The 21,629-nt window shown below is 35.3% G+C and overlaps 2 protein-coding genes across 5 annotated transcripts; one reads left to right on the top strand and one right to left on the bottom strand.

Moving 5' to 3' along the window:
* Nucleotides 1-6,946: 6,946 nt before the first annotated feature.
* On the bottom strand, nucleotides 6,947-13,661 carry LOC132173941 (uncharacterized). Of its 3 annotated transcripts, XM_059585627.1 has the most exons (7): nucleotides 13,571-13,661; nucleotides 13,357-13,462; nucleotides 8,909-9,356; nucleotides 8,505-8,738; nucleotides 8,324-8,416; nucleotides 7,573-8,098; nucleotides 6,947-7,182 (listed from the first exon to the last, which is right to left on the bottom strand). In XM_059585627.1, the coding sequence occupies exons 1-7, from the start codon at nucleotides 13,590-13,592 to the stop codon at nucleotides 7,133-7,135; spliced, it is 1,479 nt and encodes a 492-aa protein (XP_059441610.1). In that variant the 5' UTR covers nucleotides 13,593-13,661; the 3' UTR covers nucleotides 6,947-7,132. The 3 variants fall into 3 exon arrangements, with proteins under 3 accessions (XP_059441610.1, XP_059441613.1, XP_059441611.1); XM_059585630.1 differs by lacking the exon at nucleotides 8,909-9,356 and having other exon boundaries at nucleotides 13,571-13,657; XM_059585628.1 differs by lacking the exons at nucleotides 13,357-13,462; nucleotides 13,571-13,661 and adding an exon at nucleotides 10,937-11,875.
* A 251-nt stretch (nucleotides 13,662-13,912) lies between these two features.
* Nucleotides 13,913-20,114, top strand: LOC132173940 (COP1-interactive protein 1). Of its 2 annotated transcripts, none has more exons than XM_059585626.1 (9): nucleotides 13,913-14,082; nucleotides 14,721-14,841; nucleotides 15,351-15,410; nucleotides 16,270-16,372; nucleotides 17,383-17,980; nucleotides 18,847-18,982; nucleotides 19,147-19,314; nucleotides 19,402-19,513; nucleotides 19,709-20,114. In XM_059585626.1, the coding sequence occupies exons 2-8, from the start codon at nucleotides 14,761-14,763 to the stop codon at nucleotides 19,456-19,458; spliced, it is 1,203 nt and encodes a 400-aa protein (XP_059441609.1). In that variant the 5' UTR covers nucleotides 13,913-14,082; nucleotides 14,721-14,760; the 3' UTR covers nucleotides 19,459-19,513; nucleotides 19,709-20,114. The 2 variants fall into 2 exon arrangements, with proteins under 2 accessions (XP_059441609.1, XP_059441608.1); XM_059585625.1 differs by having other exon boundaries at nucleotides 19,705-20,114.
* The last annotated feature ends 1,515 nt before the right edge of the window (nucleotides 20,115-21,629 follow it).

The following is a 21,629-nucleotide window of genomic DNA, read 5'->3' as shown; positions in this document are numbered from 1 at the left end:
ATGTCAGCACCAATCAAAAATTGACACATGTCATATAATTAATTTTTTTGAAAAAAATATTTTTAAAAAAAATTAAAAAGATTAAAAAATTATATTTTTTTTAAAAAGAAAGAAAATAAAAATTTGGGGGTGGCTATAGCCATAGGAGTGGCCGAACCCACCCCCAGTGGGTTTGGGGGTGGTTTCGGCCACCCCCTTTGGCTCATTGGGGGTGGCTCGGCCACCCCCATCCGGTGAGCCAAGGGGGGGAAAAATAAAAATGTTAAAACCGAGGTACCAAAAAAGTTATTAACCTTTTTTTTTTTTTTTTTTTTTTTTTTCATCTTAGAATTGAATGCATTATTCAGGAAATTTGTGTCCATCTAAGGACATAAATTTTTAAAGACAGAAATTTCAACTTACTCTAATAGTTGAGCATGCAATGTCTACAAGATAATATTAAAGCAAGGTTCAATTGAGTGAGTACCTTTTTTTTTTGATAGATAATTGAGGGAGTACTTATATATCTATATGCATGTATTTTTGCTATACAAATTCATATTTTGATCTTATATCACCATCATATATGACCAATCACTAAACGTGATACTATGTTGTAATACATGCATATAGATATTTTAAAAAATTGAATGGAATGTAAAATGAGAGGGTGATAATAGAATCATTTTCTAAAAGTGGGTGATAATAGGAGGGAAATTGATTGCATTTACAATAGATTTGATGGGATTTTCTTTCCTTAAAAGAAAAGAGAGTGATTCATTGCATGTGTAAATTGTTTTTAATTAGATTATGGTTGTCTTTAAATTCTAAATTTATTGGACCTTCCACTTTTCATTTTTCCTTGCATTAAAAATTAAAATCTAACACACTACCAAGCAAATAAAATTCTCAAGTCATCGATCACAAACTCTCCAACATCAATACTCATAAGAAAATGGGGAAGACTTGTTTCAAAATGGCTTTCTGATGGTCTTATTTGTCGCAACTTGTTAATCTCTCTCTAATAACCCTAGCTAGTTTGTATTTTTTTTCTCAATATATATAAGATAGTAGTCTTTATCTCTCTTAACCATTGATTTTTTTTTGTTTTATATTATCGTAATGATTAATGAAATACTAATGACAGGTGTATCGTTCTCAATTGTACCAAGAGCTGAGGTAGCTCTACTTCATTGTCGTAGCAATATCAACTGCGTTCTATATATGAAAAACTGTCCGTACTATAGAATTTGTGGCCCACTAGATATCTGCATCTGCTACAGAAAAGAAGAAACTACTTCAAAAGCTAATGAAACTACTCCCAAATGAAATAAGGATGGTGGTACTCATAAATAAAACAAAAGAAAATGAAGGAAAAAATAATTATATTTCAATGTTATGGAAGTGATGGTAGACCACCTCCTCTCAAATATTAGGGATGTTGCAGGAGTTATCTCTGCATCTCCTCTTCTCTTCCTAAAAAAATTTTAAGTGAATGGCTGATACGGTCATATTTCTGTACTTGTATTGTAGTTTTTGTGCCGCTAATAAAAAAAATTAACTTCCTTGGATTAGTCATTTTCTTCTATTATTGATTAACAATAAGTTTATTTTATTATTTTTTTCTCTTAATGAATAATTAGTAAAAGTCAAAATACTTTTCCACATTATCATAACTGTGAAATAACGTTCCTTTTCAATTAATTATCATATGATAATCATTATATATATATATATATATATATATATATATATATATAAGATTTTTGGTCCAAAGATATAATGTAGATGGTTGAAACATCGAACCATGTGCTAAAAGCAAAGGGTGAGTTAGAAGAGAGACTGCTCAGAGTTCCTCTCGAAGAAAATAAAGAGCAATTTTTTGAAGTTGAAATTAATTGGCTAAAAATACTCAGTCTCTTGATGAGTGATCTCGATTAAGTTGAGAAAGATTATAGGGGCACCCATTTCGCAATTTTTATTTAATTACAAATTTGATCAATTACGCGTATATATTAACAAAAAAAAACAAGTAAATAAACATGCAAGTAATGGATTTGGAGGAATATAATTCTCCAAAGCTATACTCCTAGGTGGCCGATGCCCATGACAATGAGGAGAATCTTCTAGTGGACTACAAATATTCGGACCAAATCTCACGTATCCGGCCGCCGTATCGAAGGAAGTTTGGATTCCGATGAGCTGAGTATTCCCAATAATGGATCTATGATGATTGGTTGGGACAAATGCTATACAGAAAATGCTTTTGCCAATATAACTTTCATGCCCAACTAGAATGTTTCTTCTCTTCAATGTTAGGATTGGTCCGGCAGCAAAGAAGAATGACACATTTTGAACCTGAACCCCGGATAGGTTGTAGAACGTGTCAAACGGGGGTCTAGCGGGGGCTCGAGGAAGATTTAGGGTTTTTGCAATGTAGGCGTTGCGAAAAACCTTGTAAATAGGCTCAGTTAGTTTGGTAAATATTGTACCTGAATCTATAATCACTCCTCTGAAGCCTTGTTTTGTTATTTTGATGCTGTTTTCGGGAATGGGTAGCTGCACGTCTCCAATCCCAAGACCCAAGAGGCCGACATAATAGAAAGTCGGTGTTTTTGGGTTTCGGAGCAAAGGAATCCATGCGGTTCCGCAGGTAGCGCTGCACCAATAAGGCTGAAATTCAACCAACCTGGTGGCCCTCCAAACAAACCTTGCAAGCAATAATTGAAGATGTCAGTGAATCCACGGAGCAGAAGCTGAGTCGGCAATGACAATAGGCCACCTCCCAGGCCCAACAAGCCGTTGGTTCCAGCCACGATGCCATAGTTTGAGTGGCTGCACCCAAAAAACACCTTCGGGACAATGGTGCTTCCAAACGTGAGCGTTTCGAGTACAAGCGAGCCATTGGTTGAGGTGCCTTGCGGATAGTTCACCACGTAGGGACACTGACTGTTGTTGTTGTTGCAACTGTGTTGACGGAGGTGATTACAGGCGGCGGAGGCACAAGGTAGTATGGAGAAGGAAGTGGAATTGAGTGGGTCGAATTTGAGGCCTAGCGTTTGGTCACAATTACATGGTTTACACTAAAACCATGGAATGTCACTCCCTGTGTATATCCATAAATTGGGTGACTGGAGGGGTACCCACTTCTATTTGAGTAAAATATGCCCCAAGCCCTGTCGTTTGGGGGAAAATCTCTGCGGACATGAAAATGCTTTGGGTGGGACTGTTGGAAAGGGAGTGGAAGGGGAGGAGGAGGTCATCAATATTATCACAATTACCATTGTTACTGAGCTGCAAAACAAGTCCATGATGTATCTATCTGAGAGAGAGAGAGAGAGAGAGAGAGAGAGAGAGGGGTTTTGACAGGTTTGAGAGGATGTAGATCTTGATTTTTGGATGAATGTCCCCCCACCCAGCCCCCCTATTTATAGGGCCGGATAGAATTATATGAAGAATATAGTCAGATCAAAGTTTAAGTCATATTATGAAACTTGTAATTAATTAAGTATATCTAGATCGAACAAGTGTGTTTGGGGGTGTACTTCACTATATCAAAGCAGGCTAAGCAGCCATGTGGTTGTGTTGTCTCTATTTTTCCAAAATAGGAAAAAGCAAATTAACCAAGTCACTTTGAACCACACCACATGGATAATAATGACGAAAATTACAAGGGAAAAAGAACTGCATCATGCATGCATGCAGGGAAGAAGAAGAAGCACATTTTATTTTATTTTTTTTGTCAGAAAAAGCACTGTGTTAGTTAGATTCCCAAACGTTTAAGGAACAACCCTGTCAAAGGATCTTTTACAAGAACGATGACATAAATGCAGAGAAGAAAAACAAACAAAATTGGAGATAAAGAAAGTTTTAATATCTACTGAAATTTTTAGAGAATTTCAGTTTCAGGTATTTCAAATTCAAGCCGTTTATATTTTATTCAATGGTCATTGTTTTGCCACGTATCCCACTACTAATAAAATAAGGACGGAAAGGAAGAGAAGTCCCCATAACACATGGAAAAGGATCCTCTCCATTTCAAAATCATACACATAGTGATACTACTACCACTCCCAGCAAATTATAAAGCTAGCTAGCTACCTAGGAGATTATCCAGTGTTGTTGATGTCATAATTATGAGGCCCCACGTTGGATCATGGCCTTTCATTTTCTTTGTCATCCATCCATGATATGTTGATCCTTTATTTGCTTTCAAGTACGTACCACCGACGCCAATCCAATCTATCCGTATTAGGATAGATTCTTCCACAAAACGCTAGTCCACTGTTTTTCCAAATAAACCAAAAAGTCAGTCGAACTTCACAGTACACCTGCATGAGTTGGCAAGCCAAATAAAGCGAGCGAAATTATTGCTCTCACTATGGCCTTAATTGAACGGTAGAACCCTGGATACAACTTTTGATGGATACAACTTTTGCATTTTTTTTTTTTTTTAAAAAAAATATTGGCAGATCTAAAAAACAAATAAAATTGCCACATGAGCCCAGTATAATATATAAGAATGGAATAATAGAATGATTTTTAGCATTACTCATAATCAAAAAATGCTTCCGCCCCGCAAATGTTGTGGATATTCGTCTATATGTTGATACGTGGGATTTTTTATTTATGCATATGTTAAATTATCACTTATCTCATTCATTGATAACACGAGCATAAAGCTCTTACAACATAGAACAAAAAGCTCTGAAACAACCATAGCCGAAGCTACGAGGTTATAAGCATCATAGATGACGTATTACATTTCAGACTCTTTCAATATCCACTAACTCATAACTAATTTTTAAATGAAACAACATATCTGCATCAGACATACTCAAACTGGTGCATAGGAGGTAGCTCTTATTCATCGACCTTGGGAGCAGAAAACCCCCAAGCCGAAACTCATCATCCTCGACCCAAATGCCAGAATACAATTCTCATCCACAATCTAAAGGGCTGGATCAGAAAACGAGTACCCCGCAGATCAAATAGAAAACAAAACCTTATTACAAGCAACAAAACAACAGGAAAATGAAACTAAACCACAAGAACATAAGAATTACCGGAAAATAAAAACAAAAACACAAAAAGAAACCCAAGGCAAAGGCCCTGTAGGAAGGAAAACTACTAGAGGAAACTGGCCGGAGCGCGAGGATAGAGTTGCAGTAGTTGATGAAGGACCCGGGCGGAGCCGGAGAGCCAGGTGGTGGAGCTCGTGTCGACGAGACAGAGGACGGTGGATCAGCCCAATCCAAGAGCCCAAATAGATCCGGAAAAAGACATGGTAGAGACGGAGGAGAAGGCTAGGCGGCGACACGATGGGGGTAGAGCTTTGAGACGAAAAGGAGGAGTTGAGCAAAAATGGAGAAGAAGGGCTGAAAATAATAATAATAATAATAATAATAATAATAAGAGGACAAAGAAGGGGAAAAGGGCGAAAGAGAAGGGGGAAGAGCACTGCACAGAAAGTTAGGGAGCATCAGGTAAATTGCCTAGCTCGAAAGGGGGAGAGGGCAAGGGGAAGGAGGGGAGGCAGCAAAGGCCACCCTTGTGCGGCGCTCACATCTATTATGTGTATATATATATATATATATATAATAGGAAACTAGTTGTGAGGTTTTTAAATTCATAAATCTCAGTCGTCCATCTCATCTAAGCGTATAAAATAAGTCATGTTTTAGAATTTAATGAGAAAGCTAACCTTCATCGTAATTCTAGAAACTTGGAATCCAAAAATAGTACGCCAAATATGTGATTTTGTAGGTGATGCACATATGAAATGAATTGGAAGCCCGGTCACCAAAATAGCCTGGAATCTTGTTATGAATTGTCTTGTTGCTCAATCACATTCCTCGATCCATTGAGGAAAACTATGGACTGTGTAACTAACAAGTTGACAGAATCCATCCCCACCTATACCAAGATCCCTCAGTTGTTGTGTTCTTGGGTCATACAATACCAAGCCTCCATCTTGATTGCTTAGAACTATCAAACCGTCATCCCGAAGCTGTGTTAGATCCCAAAGAAGTGGAAGAATGAGTTCGAATGTTACTATTTTGATCCAAAATCTTTCATCACCAAACTCACTCAACACCCATATATCAAGCGATTTTTCAAACACATTGCCACATTGTAAAAGCAAAGCTACAGAGTTATGGATAACAGCAAGCAATCTCCTGAAAAATGGATTCTTCAGTTGAAGGAGGCAGTACCTCTTGGAACACCTCATTGCTCAGATCAAAGGAAAGCACTACAAAAAATGAAATTTTTTTTGACAGGCTATTTTTGATGTGTAGGTGACCTGAAACGTCACTAAACTTTATTGACGTGTCATTAAACTTTATTGACGTATCTCAGGCATTAAAATTTATGAGTGTAAAAAACGGTAGTTTTTTGACGTGTCACTGTTTAACACGTCAATAATTTTTGATGTGTCAAAAAGTGGCACGTCAAAAAAATTTATTGTGTTATTTTCTAACATGTCAAAAATTTCTGACGTGTCAGAAAATGCCACGTCAATAAATTTTTTGATGTGCCAGTAGTAGCACGTCAGAAAATTGATTGACGTGTCAAATTGCCACGTCAACAAATTATTGACATGGCAATAAAATTTATGACGTGGCAATTTGACACGTCAATCAATTTTCTAACATGACACTCTTACCATGTCAAAATTTTTGCTGATGTGCCACTACTGACACATCAGTAATGGTTGACGTGTGAAGAATGGCACGTTAAAAATTTACTGACGTGGTCAAAAATAATTGTAATTTTTAAATTTGTTTTTTTGCTTCCCCCTGTATGTTTTTTGAATTTTTTCGGGTCTCTACCTGAATTTTGGATTTAACCTGATATACAATTTACATATGTACTACAACGGAACTATCCATCGATCCATGCAAATAACATAATACATATCCATCAACGTCGATCACAAACATACAAGTTCGATGTACATCTAACAAACTATCAACCAAAACCAGCTTCAAAACACAATAAAACTATACACCAATCACAAATAAAGACATATACACCAATAAAACTATCTCTGATATCATATATATCTAACTACATCAAGAAAACTATCGCAAATACAATTACATCAACAAAATAACTTATGTACACCAAGTGTGAATGGTCAACCATTTGTTCAATCTAAGTCATCGATATCAATAGCATCCTCTCCATGATAGCCACTAGCTGCAAATAATAAAACAAAAAATCACCAAACAATATTTTAGAATATTATCAAGTCTTAATCATTGAGCAACATCACTATGTAAACAAAGGTAATCATACTCAACAAATTCAGATTTATATCTACACCCCCAATATATTTTCGTGATCAAATCAAATGGACGTCACATTCTACAAGGACCATAGTGGTCCATCTCACAATACTAAACACTTTAAATGCAAAGCTCTAACCTACATCTACCACCAAACAAATCATAATATAAACCAAATTCAACAGGATTTGCAACATCATTAATGAGAATCACTACAACATATCCAAACTCTAAATTTAAAAGTGCACATATATATAGGGACAGTTCTAAAACCACATTGACCATTAAAAAATGTCATTACCTGATCCACTATCGACCGACGATGTCACAATCGCAAAGGGTGGGGAAGCTATGTCTAGCGCTCCCTTGTAATGAGCCACCTCGGGCGCGGAGCTCGACCACATCATTTCCTCGAGCCGGCGCAAACGGGCCTCAAACATTGCTGTCATCTGAGCTTTTTTTTCCGCAAGATTCGCAACCACTTGCAGAGCTACTCGCGCAACTATCTGCTCCCGCTCTGCGGCCAACCGCGCTTCTAACTGTGCCTTGTAGTGTGCCCTCTCCGCCTCAAGTGCTTTGTCAAGAAGTTCTTGTGAGACCGCAAAGTGCCTAGTGTTCTGTGACCGTGCCTGTGACGGTGTATAGTATGAGTGTATGGTGCCCCGCACAGGTAGAACATTCGGTCCAACCTGCCGAACCCTACCAGCGTACTCAGGTTTATTTCCAATCGCTTGGGCGTACGCGTTGTTCGACGCCCATCGTACCGTCCTCTCTGTCACGCTCGACGATGCTGCAGGGTCAGTGGGTATAAGCTCCTCCATCCTCTCCTGTATGTTACAATAATTATTGGTTGCGTCATACAACTGTTAATCGCAAATAAATTATCACACATATATAAGCAAAACAACATATGAAAGGTGAGTAGCATACACATCTCTCTTTGACTATATCATTCGAATATTGACCATCATTCTTCTTGTGTGTGCGGATGTAAGACTGTGCTCGTGTAGGATAAATTACATCTATAAGTATAGGGTAAATTACACACATACGTCCTCATGTGTTACCCTAGCATAGCTCTTTGACCCAGTGCAATGGGGCGTATTGTTCAATGCTCGCAAGCTCTTCATATGCGCAGCATACTCCTACACAATTAACATTCTTAATATGTTAATACTAACACAATTACAATTAATGAAACTACACAAAATTATAATATTACTCATGACCTACCTGGTTCTTCTTGCTACACCATTTATCTAACAAGATCTCCAAGTCGAAGGGGTCGTACTCGGAGAGCCTTTCTTGCCCCACTCTCGCCCGTACGGTGTCCGGAGTATCGTCCGGCTGAATGGCAAGATCTTTTTTTAACTCGTGCCTCCAAGTCCTCAGCTCGGTGCCAATATCTCGAAATGCATTCTTCTTTATGGCAACCATATTGCATTCGGGCGGGACGAAAAAGTCTACCTGCACAAATTCAAAATTGATAAATTAAAAAAACAAAAAAATATGTGTATATGTATATACATATAAACACACATATATATGTACAACTTAGAGCGTATACATACATGCATTAGGAGTGTTTGACATAATAAAATACACATGCTATCATATAACATCTAGTTAGAACATACCATCAAAGCGTCCCATATATCCTCCTTCGTACACTCCGGTACCTTCGTCCAGTCGTCCCGTATTCGGACATAATTTCCGCTCCTTACAATCTTACTGGTTATTTGTCTAAACCTCATAGCGCTAAACCTCATAACTTGATTTGCGCTTGCATTCGCATCTGCGGCCGGACGATTCGAATTAGAGCCTGTACCAGGACCCTGTACATGCTTTTCACCGTGATAGTACCAGAGTGTGTATTCTGGCATTACTCCTTTACCCCCTGTCAAGTGGTCGAATACGAAACCTGGTGGGTGGCGCCGGTTATTTCTACAAATCTTACAAGGGCAATAGATGAATCCATCAGGGGTTCTACAGTTACTAACTGCAAACTCTACGAACAATTTACACCCATCTCTGTATTCTCTCGTACCTCTAGACTTTGTCATCCAACTCTTGTCCATTTTTTCGCTACGTGCATTAGGAACAAATATATAAGACTTAAAAAATATAAACCTAATTTCAAGCACATGCATATATATAAACCTAATTTCAACTACATAAAAAATATAAACATATATATATATATGTTTATATTTTTTATGTGAAAATGTAACTCTCAATTAATTAACAAATATAATAAATATTCGTGGGTATATACACATTTGTTATATATGGGGACCCTAAATAAAAGAAAACTAGGTTGGTTATTTAATTAACAAATATATCAAGTATTAATGGATATGCATTTGTTATATATGGGGAATAGTACCAAAGTGTATTTTTAACATTTACCTAATCTAATTAATCTTGAAAAACCAAAAAAAAAAAAAATACTCAACCCAAATTTAAATGCATTTTTGGTGGAGACCTTAAACAAAATAATTCTAACTAGGTTATTTTATAAGGTTTTTCTATAACATCTACCTAGGTTCGTTATGGGGACCCTAAATACAATAAATCTAGGTTAGTTTTTTAACATTTACACAATATGAACTTTAAAACCAAAACACAATTTATTTATGCATGATATGATGATGATCATATGCATGCCCACAACAATTGTTTCAACTTTTATATAGAGATTACATGAAAGAAATAGAGTTGAATAGAAATACATGAAGAATTGGGAAAAAAAAAAAAGTAAGTTTGCAATTAACCTTGTTAAATCGTCACTGATTTCAAAAGTTTAAATGTCAGAGAATTTGTATGAGCCTGTATAATTTCAATTGTCTAGCTTGCATGGCATTTAACCCATGCAATGTAAACAATATTGCTTGGGTTACCAAAAGCAGGCAAAGCTAGCCCAAGTTCAACTTAATTTCATGTTGCATAAAATTTGCCAAATTTAATTGATTTAGTAGATTCATTGGTTATATATATAGCACATGATCATATATATGTAAAAAGTATTAAAGTTGATTCTGATGTTGGCTTTAATTTGCTGTATATAAATATACTAGAATGTGCATAAAGCTTATTCCTTCCTATTTATGGACAAGAGAAAGAACATTGACTAGATTGTTGGGTTTAGGGCAGCCCGCCCTCCACTCAAACTCAAACCAACCCTTGAATATTCCTTACTAAGGTTGGGGTACCCTTGGCCCAACTTAACCCACAAAAATGTGAAAACCCTATTCCACCTTACAAATGCACTAGCCTGCAGTACTGACAATATCCAACTTGCTGAAAAACTTAAATCAATTCATCTTGATTTATCTTAATGCATGAAAAAGTTAAATCAACCCTGTTCCACCTTCCTCCTTGAGATTTGTCCAAGTAAATTTTGATAATTGAAATCAGAGACCCATGATTCTCTACTATAATTTGTCAAAGTTACGAGCAATTTATTTTTTAACATTATATAATGCATCCAAACATATATTAATACAATATAAAACATATATATAAACATATAAACATATAAATAAAATAAATTTAAAAAACACATATTTGCATCCAAATTATCATAAATAAATAAATAAATCATAAATAAATAAACAAACACATAAATAAATTTAAAACATATAAATTAAACCATATATATATACCCAATCGGCAGAGAAGCTGCGGTCGGAGATGGAGAAACTAAGGCCGGGGAACCGCCAAAGACGAAGACAGCGACGGCGAGGACGAACGGAGATGTACGGCATTTGGCCGTTAGAGAGAGAGAGAGAGCGAGCTAGAGCGGGTGAGAGAGTGAGCGAGTGAGTACTGTGAGATGGAGCTGGGGATATGTGCGGCGATGGCGGAGGAATGGGTGGTCAGCAGTGAAAAAAATCGTTGACAATGGGAGGAGCTGTGCGAGCTGTGCCCAGGAGGAGGAAGAAAGAAGAGGGAAAAGAAAAGAAAAGAAGCTGGCATGGGGATCCGTGGCCAGATCTAAATTCTTGACGTGTCAACATGCGACATGTCAAGAATTTCTAACGTGCCACATGTAGCACGTCAGAAAAGGGCTCACGTGCCACATGTGGCATGTCAGAAAAAGGCTGATGCGCCACATGTGGCACGTCAATAAATTCTGACGTATCACATGTGGCACGTCAGAAAATGGCTGATTAATTAAAATAATTACCTAACTTAATTACCATAAATAGCTATATATGTTTTTAACCTAGCTAATTAATTATGGTAAGCTACTATAGTTACGGTAAGTTAATTATTTAGTTTACCATAATTAGTCCGGTTTTTAATTATAGTAATTACCATAATTAAAACACGGCTAATTATATATGGTAAGTACTTAATTATTTAATTGGTAGTTAAGTTTTATAAAACCTAGCTAGCTACTAATTAACTATTTAATTTTTAAAAAGAAATAAATAAAAAGTGCCTCTTATATCACTTGATTTTTTGATAGTCCATGAAAGGTGTATTTACCATTTTACCCTATAATATATATATACTTAACAGCTATATATCGCTAGCTAGATAGGTTCATATACGTACCCTAGCTAGCTATATATATATATATATATATATGAAAGGTCAAATTAAACAAGTAGGATTAATTTCAAAGTAAAAATAATCAATGCATGTGAAGTTTTCGTATATTGTGAAAGGCCTTAATATATATAAATTATAAGCCTATAATTCAAACACATTAAATTTTATGATTTTTATAACATTTTAATGGGTTTTAATATATATATATCTTACGGAAACAATAAAATTAATTACAATAATCATTATACACATAGCAATTAAATTTTGTTATTAATTATTAATTGTTATGGACAGGAATTTTCTCCAAACCGGTATGGAGGAAATCTAGATTAAAATTAGTGTGCATTTTAAATGTTTATAAACATTTGACACTATTTTATATGGGTTGGAAGATATTTCCTCCATACCGATTTGGAGGAAATTTCTGCATGTCCAATTGTTATTAATCGTTAATTTTTATTAAAACTTTTTTTATAAAATTTTTGTTATTAATTTTTATTAATTGTTAAATATTTTTAAATACATAATTAATATTATTATTTTTTAATGTGTGAAACAATGACACGTTAATATTTATTGACGTGTTATTTTAACACGTCAATAAATTATTGACGTGCCATTCCGCCACGTCAGTAAATATTGACGTGTCACTTTCACACATCAATAAATAGTTTACCACGTCACTATATTAAATTATTAAAATATAATTTTTAAAAATTAAATTGAATTTAAATTTAGCAACGTGTCAATATTTGACACGTTGCTATTTCTTGACATGTGGAATGTGCCATGTCACTAAATATTGACGTGGCACATTCAACACGTCAATAAAATAATTATTGACGTGGCAAAAGGTGGGTTACTGTTTGCCACGTCAAAAACATACCCTTTTTTTTTAAGTGAAGCAAGAATGGGTGGAAAATGTCATTTTTCTCAGCAGCCCACCAATGATGAACTCCCTTTAGGTATGAAGGAAAACGAGATAAACCAAATTTATAAGCTGGGTTAGCGGATGAATCAATCTCTCTCCAGGAATCAGTACTAAGGCTGTACACGGCAACCTTGGATCGAGAATCCAAGTTCTGAACCCTAACCACCTTGTAATCATTAGTGTTTGGATCAAAACCGAAGCCAATGTTAAAAACAGAGAGTGGCAAATCCGGTTGGCGGTGGATTGGGGGGGAGCATCTTTGATTCTCATGTCGCAGGGTTCCATAACACTACCTGATCATAATCACCCTGCACTGCCCTATCCTTGCACAGAATACCAGAAAAACAAAGTATTCCATTGCAGGGACCGAAGACTCTCACTACCCCGGCAACCTTATCCTGAAACAATTGTAATAGATCTACATCCCCGGACAGCTCTAGGGTTTCATTAGAGAGCGTGGAGACACGCGGTTGCCCCAACCCATCCCAATCATGCCTATGGAGGATCGTCCCACGATGGGGATTGTGAGAAGTGAGGTGCTTGGTGATGAAATCAGGGTATGTCATCAGAGTGCACCAGGATTTACATACGCACCTGAATCGCACCAGAGATTTGACGGGCAGCCTTGATAGGATTTCCATGTGCACATCTTCTGGGAGCTCCCTTTTCGACATCGTTAAACCTAACCCACTTGCTAAATCTGCAATCAAGAATCCAAGGAAAAACAAAAATAATCAAGAAATTGTATGGGATTTTCATGGCCAAGAAACACAATGAAGAAGAAATAAAGGAAAAAGATTTTCTTTACCGTTGCATTTCCTTTTCCTCATTGCATTTCTTTACCGTTGGTCTCTCTCTCTCTCTCCACCGCCTTCTTCCACTGTTCCCTAGGGCTTCTTCTTTCCCGGTCAAACATATTTATCAGGCTGAGAAAGGCAACGGAACGTTTGTTTTGCCTTCAGCGTTAGTCACCCACGACGTCGTTTTATAAGATTAAATCTTGACCATCCATTTTCTTTACAGGAGATCTCCGGTTATTTGAGCAACTGCACGTAAGCCAGATCCTTTATTTTTATTTTTTTTTAGGCGGAACAATTATTTTAAGGCAATCTAAAAAAATGTGAACTATTTATATTGGCCCGACCCGAATCACTCGACAGCTCAAACCGCTCCCATTCAAATTGCAGTTTGAGCTGGCCATTTGCCAACAATCGAAATTCTATCAACGTTTCGATCTTTTTCCCATAAAATCATAAACCCTTTTAATCTCTCAGCCCTGCAGAGTTTGGAGCTTTGAGTCTCTGATTCATACCTACAGAGGTAAAAACTTCGATGCATTTTAGATTGCTGTATTGGTTTGTTTTTCGGTTTGTTAATTTACTTGGGTCTTCATGGATATTGTGCTAAGGTTATGAAGAATTGAGAATCTGAAGAATAGGGTTTGCTTTTCATGAATTTGTGCTGAAGGGTTTCATTTTTCGCATCTAATGGTTCAAACCCATGTTGTATTTTAGTATTTTCTTTTTTTTCCTTGGAGATGTAATTCGCAATTTTATGTATAAACTTGATTGCTTGAATTAAAGAGTACTCGAAATGCGTTTTTGGTTAAGTAATGACGAAATGTAGACGTGAATCTAAGAATTTCAAATATTATTTCCATTTTTTTAAAATAAAATATGAGGGAGAAACCGAGAAAATTTCCACATTATTTTTGTTTTCTTTTTTGGGATTTTATTTCATTTCGTGTGTTCTTGTATAGTTGGTACGACAAATATAAGCAATTTCTCACCTTTGTTTTGCTTTTTTGGTTTTTTTTAGAGCTTACATGAATATGTTGCATATAGTCTTTACCTGGAAAACGTGTTGCATCATCTATGTTCATCATTTGTTTATTATTGATGATGGCATTTAATGCTATACTTGTGGGAGCATGTCTGATGGTTTGGTAATGGATACAGGTATTCCTTTTGCGCATTTGTCTTTATTTTTCTTGCACAAATGTCGCATCACACAAGGAGTGATAGTGAAAACTCTTTTGACATTGAGGAACTCTTACAGATTGGAACTAGATGCAGAGAGGTATATTTTATGCCCATCTTACCTACTTTTGAGTATGATTTTAAGATGTTGTTAGGGGAATTATAATCTGTGGCCTTAAGGTAATTTTAGATAACTGTAATTGGCTAGCTTTTGAGTTGAGATCCAAACATTAATTTATATTAGGATTATGTATATGAAAATTGCCATGAACCATTTGCAATGAACAGTTTGAGGTAGGATTGAGCAATGAATTTCCTTTTTCATATAATCGTCGCTGTGTTGAGTATAAATGATTGAGATGGAAAAAAAAAAAAAAGAACTCCTAATGTATCCTCTTAGATTTCATGAGCCAGGTTAATAGAAACTAGCAGCCACTTGTCCTATTTTCAGAAGACTTTGCCATAGTAATATTTTTCAGCCATTAGCTGGGTGATGTTTCTTTGTTATCAATTCAAGTTTCAATATGGATATCTATATATTGTCATCCAAATTAACACCTCGTGCCTTTTATAATTGATGTATCTGTTTATTCACTTATTTGTATGCAGTTAAGGAAAGAAAAGGATAGGCTGAAAGATTCACAATCCCAAAGCTTCGAATTGATCCGAGTAATGTTTTGTTGCTTATAGCAGTTTTGTTTTCATTTCAACAGATTATCTAACATAAAAAACAATCATTATCTTTGATATGATCAAGTCATTTATTTGGTTCCTCTTTGGATGAATTAAGTGAGTATGGACATGACATTGAATTATTCCTTTTTCCCATTTCATTGTCCTCTTACCAGCATTCTCTGTTGCTTTTCAGTTCATTATTATTGAAATTGTCCTGTAATATAGAAACTAGTTAAGACATGAAAAGAAAATTTTGGTGTTGCAAAATATACTGTTTTGGAATGCAGTGTACCATGTTCTGAACTGCATTAATTAGATATAATTCCAAAGGTAATACCTAACTGTTGTAACCTTGCATAGGCTGGTTGAGGTCGAGCCTCTCATAGCTGTTGAATACCAATCTTTTAATGACAATTTCCTGTATTATGACATGTAAAGATAGATTGAAAAATCCAACTTAGTAAATATTATGACACATATGCATGTACTGTTTCTGCTTATTTTGCGAGTCAGCTGCTAGAAAAAGGGTGCCAAGTCAGGCATAGTTATTTTCTAAATTTTCCATAAATATTCTAATGATAATTTTCAGAAAAGCATGTGAAGAAAACCCCTCATTTGAAGTGAAGAGGTCAATAAAAGGGCAAAAAAGGGAAAAGAAAAGAAAGGATATAACAGAAGAAACAAAAAAAAAAAGATGGTGGTTTTAACCTTCCACTCCACCCTTCTTCTTTGGTCTGTAAACAAGTTGCCTTTTGAGAAGAAGAATATATTCCGGCAGAATATCAGTAAAAATGCTTGAAGTTATTATCTCCAGCAAACTTATCTGATTTAAAACTTTTTTTTAAAAATGCAGAGACTAGAACTACATGTAAATTCTTTGTCAAAGGCTCGTACAGAAGACAAGAAACACATTCAAAAGGTGGAAAAAGAGCTGTTGAACTGCTCTCAAGAAATAGGTAGTTATTCTTGCTTTTATAAAGATGTATATTTGCTTAGTTCATTCAACTTTTGTAGCTGATTATTATTTTTGCTTGTGTATGGAGTATTATAGCTTGTTTGCATTCTGTAATTTGATGATGTCTTCTCATGTATCATAAATTGCCATCTCTGAAACATGCATTATGTTTATAATGGATGTCTCAGTGGCATTTTATGAATGTCTTCTATTTTGACTCCTCAAGCTCTAATCCACTTTTGTCTGTGGTATTTAAACTATGGATGAGATCATCTTCAGTCTACTATTTGATCAATATCTTGTAATATATGTTTTCTTATAATCTAAAGTAAAGCATTCGATTATTTGATTAATGCATTCCAAACCCTTTTGATTAAGAGACTATTAAGATGCAATAACATTAAACCTATGAGCAAAGAATTTTATTGATTGCGATATGTTCACTCATTTCTCATTAGTGGAAACTCACATTATGCATGCTAGTTAGGGCAATGTAGAAACTGCAACAGTGTGTGTGTTTTTGGATCTTTTTTTCGTCCTTGCATTTAAAGGAACCTGTTATTTGACATAGCCATTAGAAAATAGTATAACCCAATGCACGGATAACTAATTGGTGTGTTACATTCATGCACCACCTTACCATGCAAGTCGTCATGATAATCATTCCCTGATCAGGTACTCTGACAAATTATATCAAGAGTTGGGGCTTGACACCCGCTTTTCTATATAGCTCATCCTGCATTTATGCAGGGTTTAGGGTAAAGCAGTTTATGTACGTGGTTCCACAAATAAGGACAATTGTGTTCAACTATATGATTCTTAAAGTTAAGTTTTGCTTTCCAATATCCTTTAAGCCATCCAATGGTTTACTTAAGATGTATCCTTTGCGTATTTGTCAATGACAATATAACAATGTATGCACATTGATGGCTCTAGCAGCATGCTGTTCCATCCATGACTCTCTTGTTGGTGGTTTTCTTTGGCTCATCCCAATCACAATATTCATCGCAGATTACCTGCAGGATCAACTAAATGCAAGGAACACGGAGGTGAACTGCCTGGAAGAGGATGTACACAACCTTGAGCTGAAATTAGCAGACATGGAAGATCTACAGGAGAAGGTTAACAGGTTAAGCGAGGAACTGAAGAGGTCTGATTTGGAGCGCTTGTTCTTGATACAGGAACTGGAAAGCAAAGAAGTAGAGTTACAAAAGTCAACTTTGTACATGGTGAAACTAGAGGAGTCAATCTCATCGATGGCATTAGAGTCTCAATGTGAAATAGAAAGCATGAGGCTTGATATCATGGCCTTGGAGCAGAGTTGCTTTGAGGCTAAGAAAATCCAGGAAGAAACTGTTGAAGAAAAAGATGAGATGAATGAGTTGATTCAAGAGCTTGAGGTTCAGTTTCAGGATGCACAACAAATTATCAAATATCTAGATAAGGAAAATAAGGAACTAAAGGAGAAGCTGGATACATCTGAAACAAATGCTAGAGTATTTTATCAAAGGATTGAAGAATGGCTAGCAAACAAGGAGAGATCACATCAGGAGTCTGAGACGCCCTTGAGTACACTGGAAAACAAGATGAGTATATCTAAAGAAATGAGGTACATCGCAATTTATATTTTATAATTGCTTTTTTTGTTTACCCTGTAAGTTGTATGTCCCAATTAGGTATGCTATCTAGATAATATTATAATAGTTTATAGGAAGAAGCTTTTGTTCTAGTCCACTCTTTAGACCTGCCAGATACACCTGACAATAAAATCAACGTTTAGATTAATCTCTCGTATTCAATAAATCCACTTGTCAAGACATTTCTGTAGAATCAGAAAAATAGTCAATGAGCCAGCTCTTCTTTTCTTTTCTTTTTTGACATCGGATAGTACTTGCTTCCATTTGGGATTTGACTTGGATCTTGAGCTCTTCCTTGGTGGAGTCCTTCTATTGGTGTTTTACTACAATTATTGGTCAGTGTTGTTTCAAGGTGACTGATAATCATCTGCTTCCAAAAGAAATCGAAGAATTTCTTTGGAATCCTACAAGATCTATTCGTTCTTTTTCTCTGACAGATGGTCAGAAAACTTCACCTGGGTCCAAATCCTACTATGACATCCACTCAAGATCATAAAACAAAAGGCATCACTTCAGACGGGTGGTTTTAGAAGATTAAAGAATACATTCCTTATCTCCAATAGATTAATATAAATCATTGGTTTCTATCCATTTTGGCTCCATTGCACTAGTGTTCTTATCTTTTGAATTGCATAATTCTTGACCCAATGAGTAGATGTTAAACCTATCTTTTAAGGGATTGTCGTTAGAATTGTCTTGAGGAGAAAATGATGCATTAAGTTTTGTTTTGAACCCTTAAACTGTTAACTAGTTTTATGGGTTTATCTTTGTCTCTCTAGCTACTTTCAATCAAAGTTAATCTTTTGACATCCTTATTAATATATAACACTACTTTTAGCACTTGTGGAGAAGTCTTGGGTCCACTCCTTTCCAAATTGGTAGTGGTATCAGGACCAGATGCAGATTCAAGAACGAAGATGGAAAAGATGTCACGACAGGTCCAAGAATATGAACTTCTTGTGAAGCAACTTAAGGTACGACATGCCTTTGACAGTGAGTGAACAATCTCAGTGGGTTGAATAAACAAAATTAGGTTTCAAGTGAGACTTCTGTCGCCTAGGTTCTTGTCCTTTCTGAACTTGGAGGTTTCATGACTCAATTCTTAAACTGTAGAATTTAACATGCTAATGATTTCCAGGAAGAATTGAGAGATGAAAAGTTGAAAGCAAAAGAAGAAGCAGAGGACCTAGCTCAAGAAATGGCTGAGCTAAGGTACCAAATTACAGGATTGCTTGAAGAAGAGTGCAAGCGCCGTGCTTGCATCGAACATGCATCTTTGCTGAGAATTGCTGAATTAGAGGCACAGGTATTGATGTTTAGATTTGCAATCTTTCTTGTAAACCTTAAAAAGAATACACTTTGTAAAACGTACAATCTTGTTTTGGTGATCAAGGTTCAAAAAGAAAATAGAAAATCCTTTGCTGCTGTCCGGCACCTCCGTGAAGCATAATAGAGATGTTGGTATCAAAAGCTTTAGGGGTCCATGTAGAGAAGAAGTTACTGAGGTTTGTATGACTCTAAAGTTTCTTTCTAAATTGCACATTCATTTTCACTGTTCCCTTGCTCATAACTGTTACTTTTCATCCATATAAGGCGCTCCAATTCATATTCCTAGTACCCTCTGACAAGAAAGCAGAACATCTTTTTTTTTTTTTTCTTTTCTTTTCTTAAATGCATGCTTAATCTTTCCATGCAGGCAGGCTCCACACAGAAACAATGTGTGAAGCTGTCAAGACTACCATCCTCAGGAAGTCTTTCTATGCGTTGCTTTGTGAAAGTACCTGCAGAAAGTAAAACTTGATGGAGTACTGCAGATGATGCAGCACTTTGTAAAGCAGCCTTATGTAGCAAGGCATTGAAGAGGTTAGGCAAGGTGTGTTGTGTCATGAGTGGAATTTGTATGGATAAAATTGTTTGTTAAAGCAGCCATGGAATGCATTGCAGATGGAAATAGCCCTTTTTTGGGGGGGTATATGATTCAGCAATCGATGTAGATATTTATTTATGTTATTGGTGAATTGTATCGAATTGTATACTTGGTGCTTAAGGCAGTCGAGAATATTTTTGAGCATCACGGAACGAATGAGATCCATCCCGTTTATATGTCTCATGTGTGCAGAAAGTTGATAGACAGCGGAGTAAAGTATCATGATTGTTCAATATGTGATAATTAAAAAAAAAAAATTTAAAAAAAAAAAAAAAGAAAAAGAAAAAAAAGAAGTGATAATTAGTACTTCTTAATGAAGATTATTTAGGGTCGGTTTGGAATTGCGGTTTCAATAAATGCAATTTTAAAAATTGTGTTTTTGAAATTGCTACTTTTTAAAATCGTAAAGTGTTTGGTAAAACATATTAAAAAGTTTTATTTATTTATTTTTATCAAATATTTGTTATGCGAAATTGTGATTTTGGTTTAAATTCGTGCTTTTTCAAATATGTATTCTCTAGCTTGCTTATTGAAATCGTAGATTTTTTTTTTTTCTTCCTATTTTAGATTAAGATCTTTTTAAATCATAATGCCAAATGCCTAATGTTTTGTGATATTTTTTAAAAACGCGGCGTAAAATATTGGACAACTTGAAAGTGTTTTTAGTTGATTAAGAAAAACAAACTTCATAAAGCATAAAATAATTTAAACTTCTCATCTGTCTAAACTATTTTCCATTACTTTCTCACATTTCTTGGTATGAAATTGTGAGAAGACCATTTACGGGACTACTTTCTCGAGCAGGTCTCGGGTTACACCTGGGCGGATGGGCTTTACAAGGGTCCTCTCACAGTTATTTGTTCAAATTGCAAGCAATATGGAAAACAATTGCATTAAATTTCAATCTTACGTCTTAAGTTTTTTATTCTCACTCTCATCCACCCTTCGTCTTTTTGTTGTTTCTCTCTTCTTCGTAGCTATTCATATTATATGAAAATATAAGAAATATTGAACCATTTTTCATATAAGAAAATAAACCTTTTGAAACTCCAAAAAGGTATTTTTCACTTTTTTAATTTCTTTTAAAATAAAACCTAGTTAAACATTACCACCTCGTATTAGAATAATCAAATATTCTAATCTTGCAACTCTGTCTAGCCAGACATTTTCAAACTTGTAGCCAGACATTTACTGTTTATGAGGTTTCAATGATTTTTTTTCTTTTCACTTTGAGGTAAACCAAACACCGCCCCCATTAAGAAGAGAAACGTCGCTTGCAAGTGTTTTATTTATTTATTTTTTTTTTTTTTAACGTTTTGCACTTCATTCATCATCAAAAGGGTAATCTATATTCATATATATATATGATAACTGTGACCTTTCCCCTTTATTTTTTTATTTTATTTTTTATTGTTTATTTTATTTTATATTTTTGGGGGGGAATTTCTTGCCTGTCACTTTCAATTTTTAAGAATTTGGATCTATTTTCGTTTCATAATATCTCATCTGTCTCGATTCTAAATAGTATGGTTATTAATGAAAACTAAAAAAAGTTTAATAAATTTTTTCTAAATTATAAAAATTGGTTCTCAACTTTATTACAGATGAGGAATAATAAAAATACAATTTTGGCCCAACTTTTCTCTTATGTAGTCATTTAAAAATATATATATATATATATATATATATATATA

Source organism: Corylus avellana, chromosome ca3 (assembly GCF_901000735.1).
Source record: "Corylus avellana chromosome ca3, CavTom2PMs-1.0".
NCBI classification, from domain to species: domain Eukaryota; kingdom Viridiplantae; phylum Streptophyta; class Magnoliopsida; order Fagales; family Betulaceae; genus Corylus; species Corylus avellana.
The sequence above is the reverse complement of the archived record's forward strand: the minus strand, read 5'-3'. Positions and strand labels throughout refer to the sequence as shown.

Coding starts and splice junctions, on each gene's coding strand:
- LOC132173940 (XM_059585626.1), top strand. CDS start 14,761: ATGTCGCATCACACAAGGAGTGATAGTGAAAACTCTTTTGACATTGAG. Junction 18,983..19,146: donor TTCTTGTGAAGCAACTTAAG/GTACGACATGCC, acceptor AATGATTTCCAG/GAAGAATTGAGAGATGAAAA. Junction 19,315..19,401: donor TTGCTGAATTAGAGGCACAG/GTATTGATGTTT, acceptor TTGGTGATCAAG/GTTCAAAAAGAAAATAGAAA.
- LOC132173941 (XM_059585627.1), bottom strand. CDS start 13,592: ATGAGGAAAAGGAAATGCAACG. Junction 13,463..13,570: donor GAGGAAAAGGAAATGCAACG/GTAAAGAAAATC, acceptor TCTTGATTGCAG/ATTTAGCAAGTGGGTTAGGT. Junction 7,183..7,572: donor GTCGGTCGATAGTGGATCAG/GTAATGACATTT, acceptor TATTATTTGCAG/CTAGTGGCTATCATGGAGAG.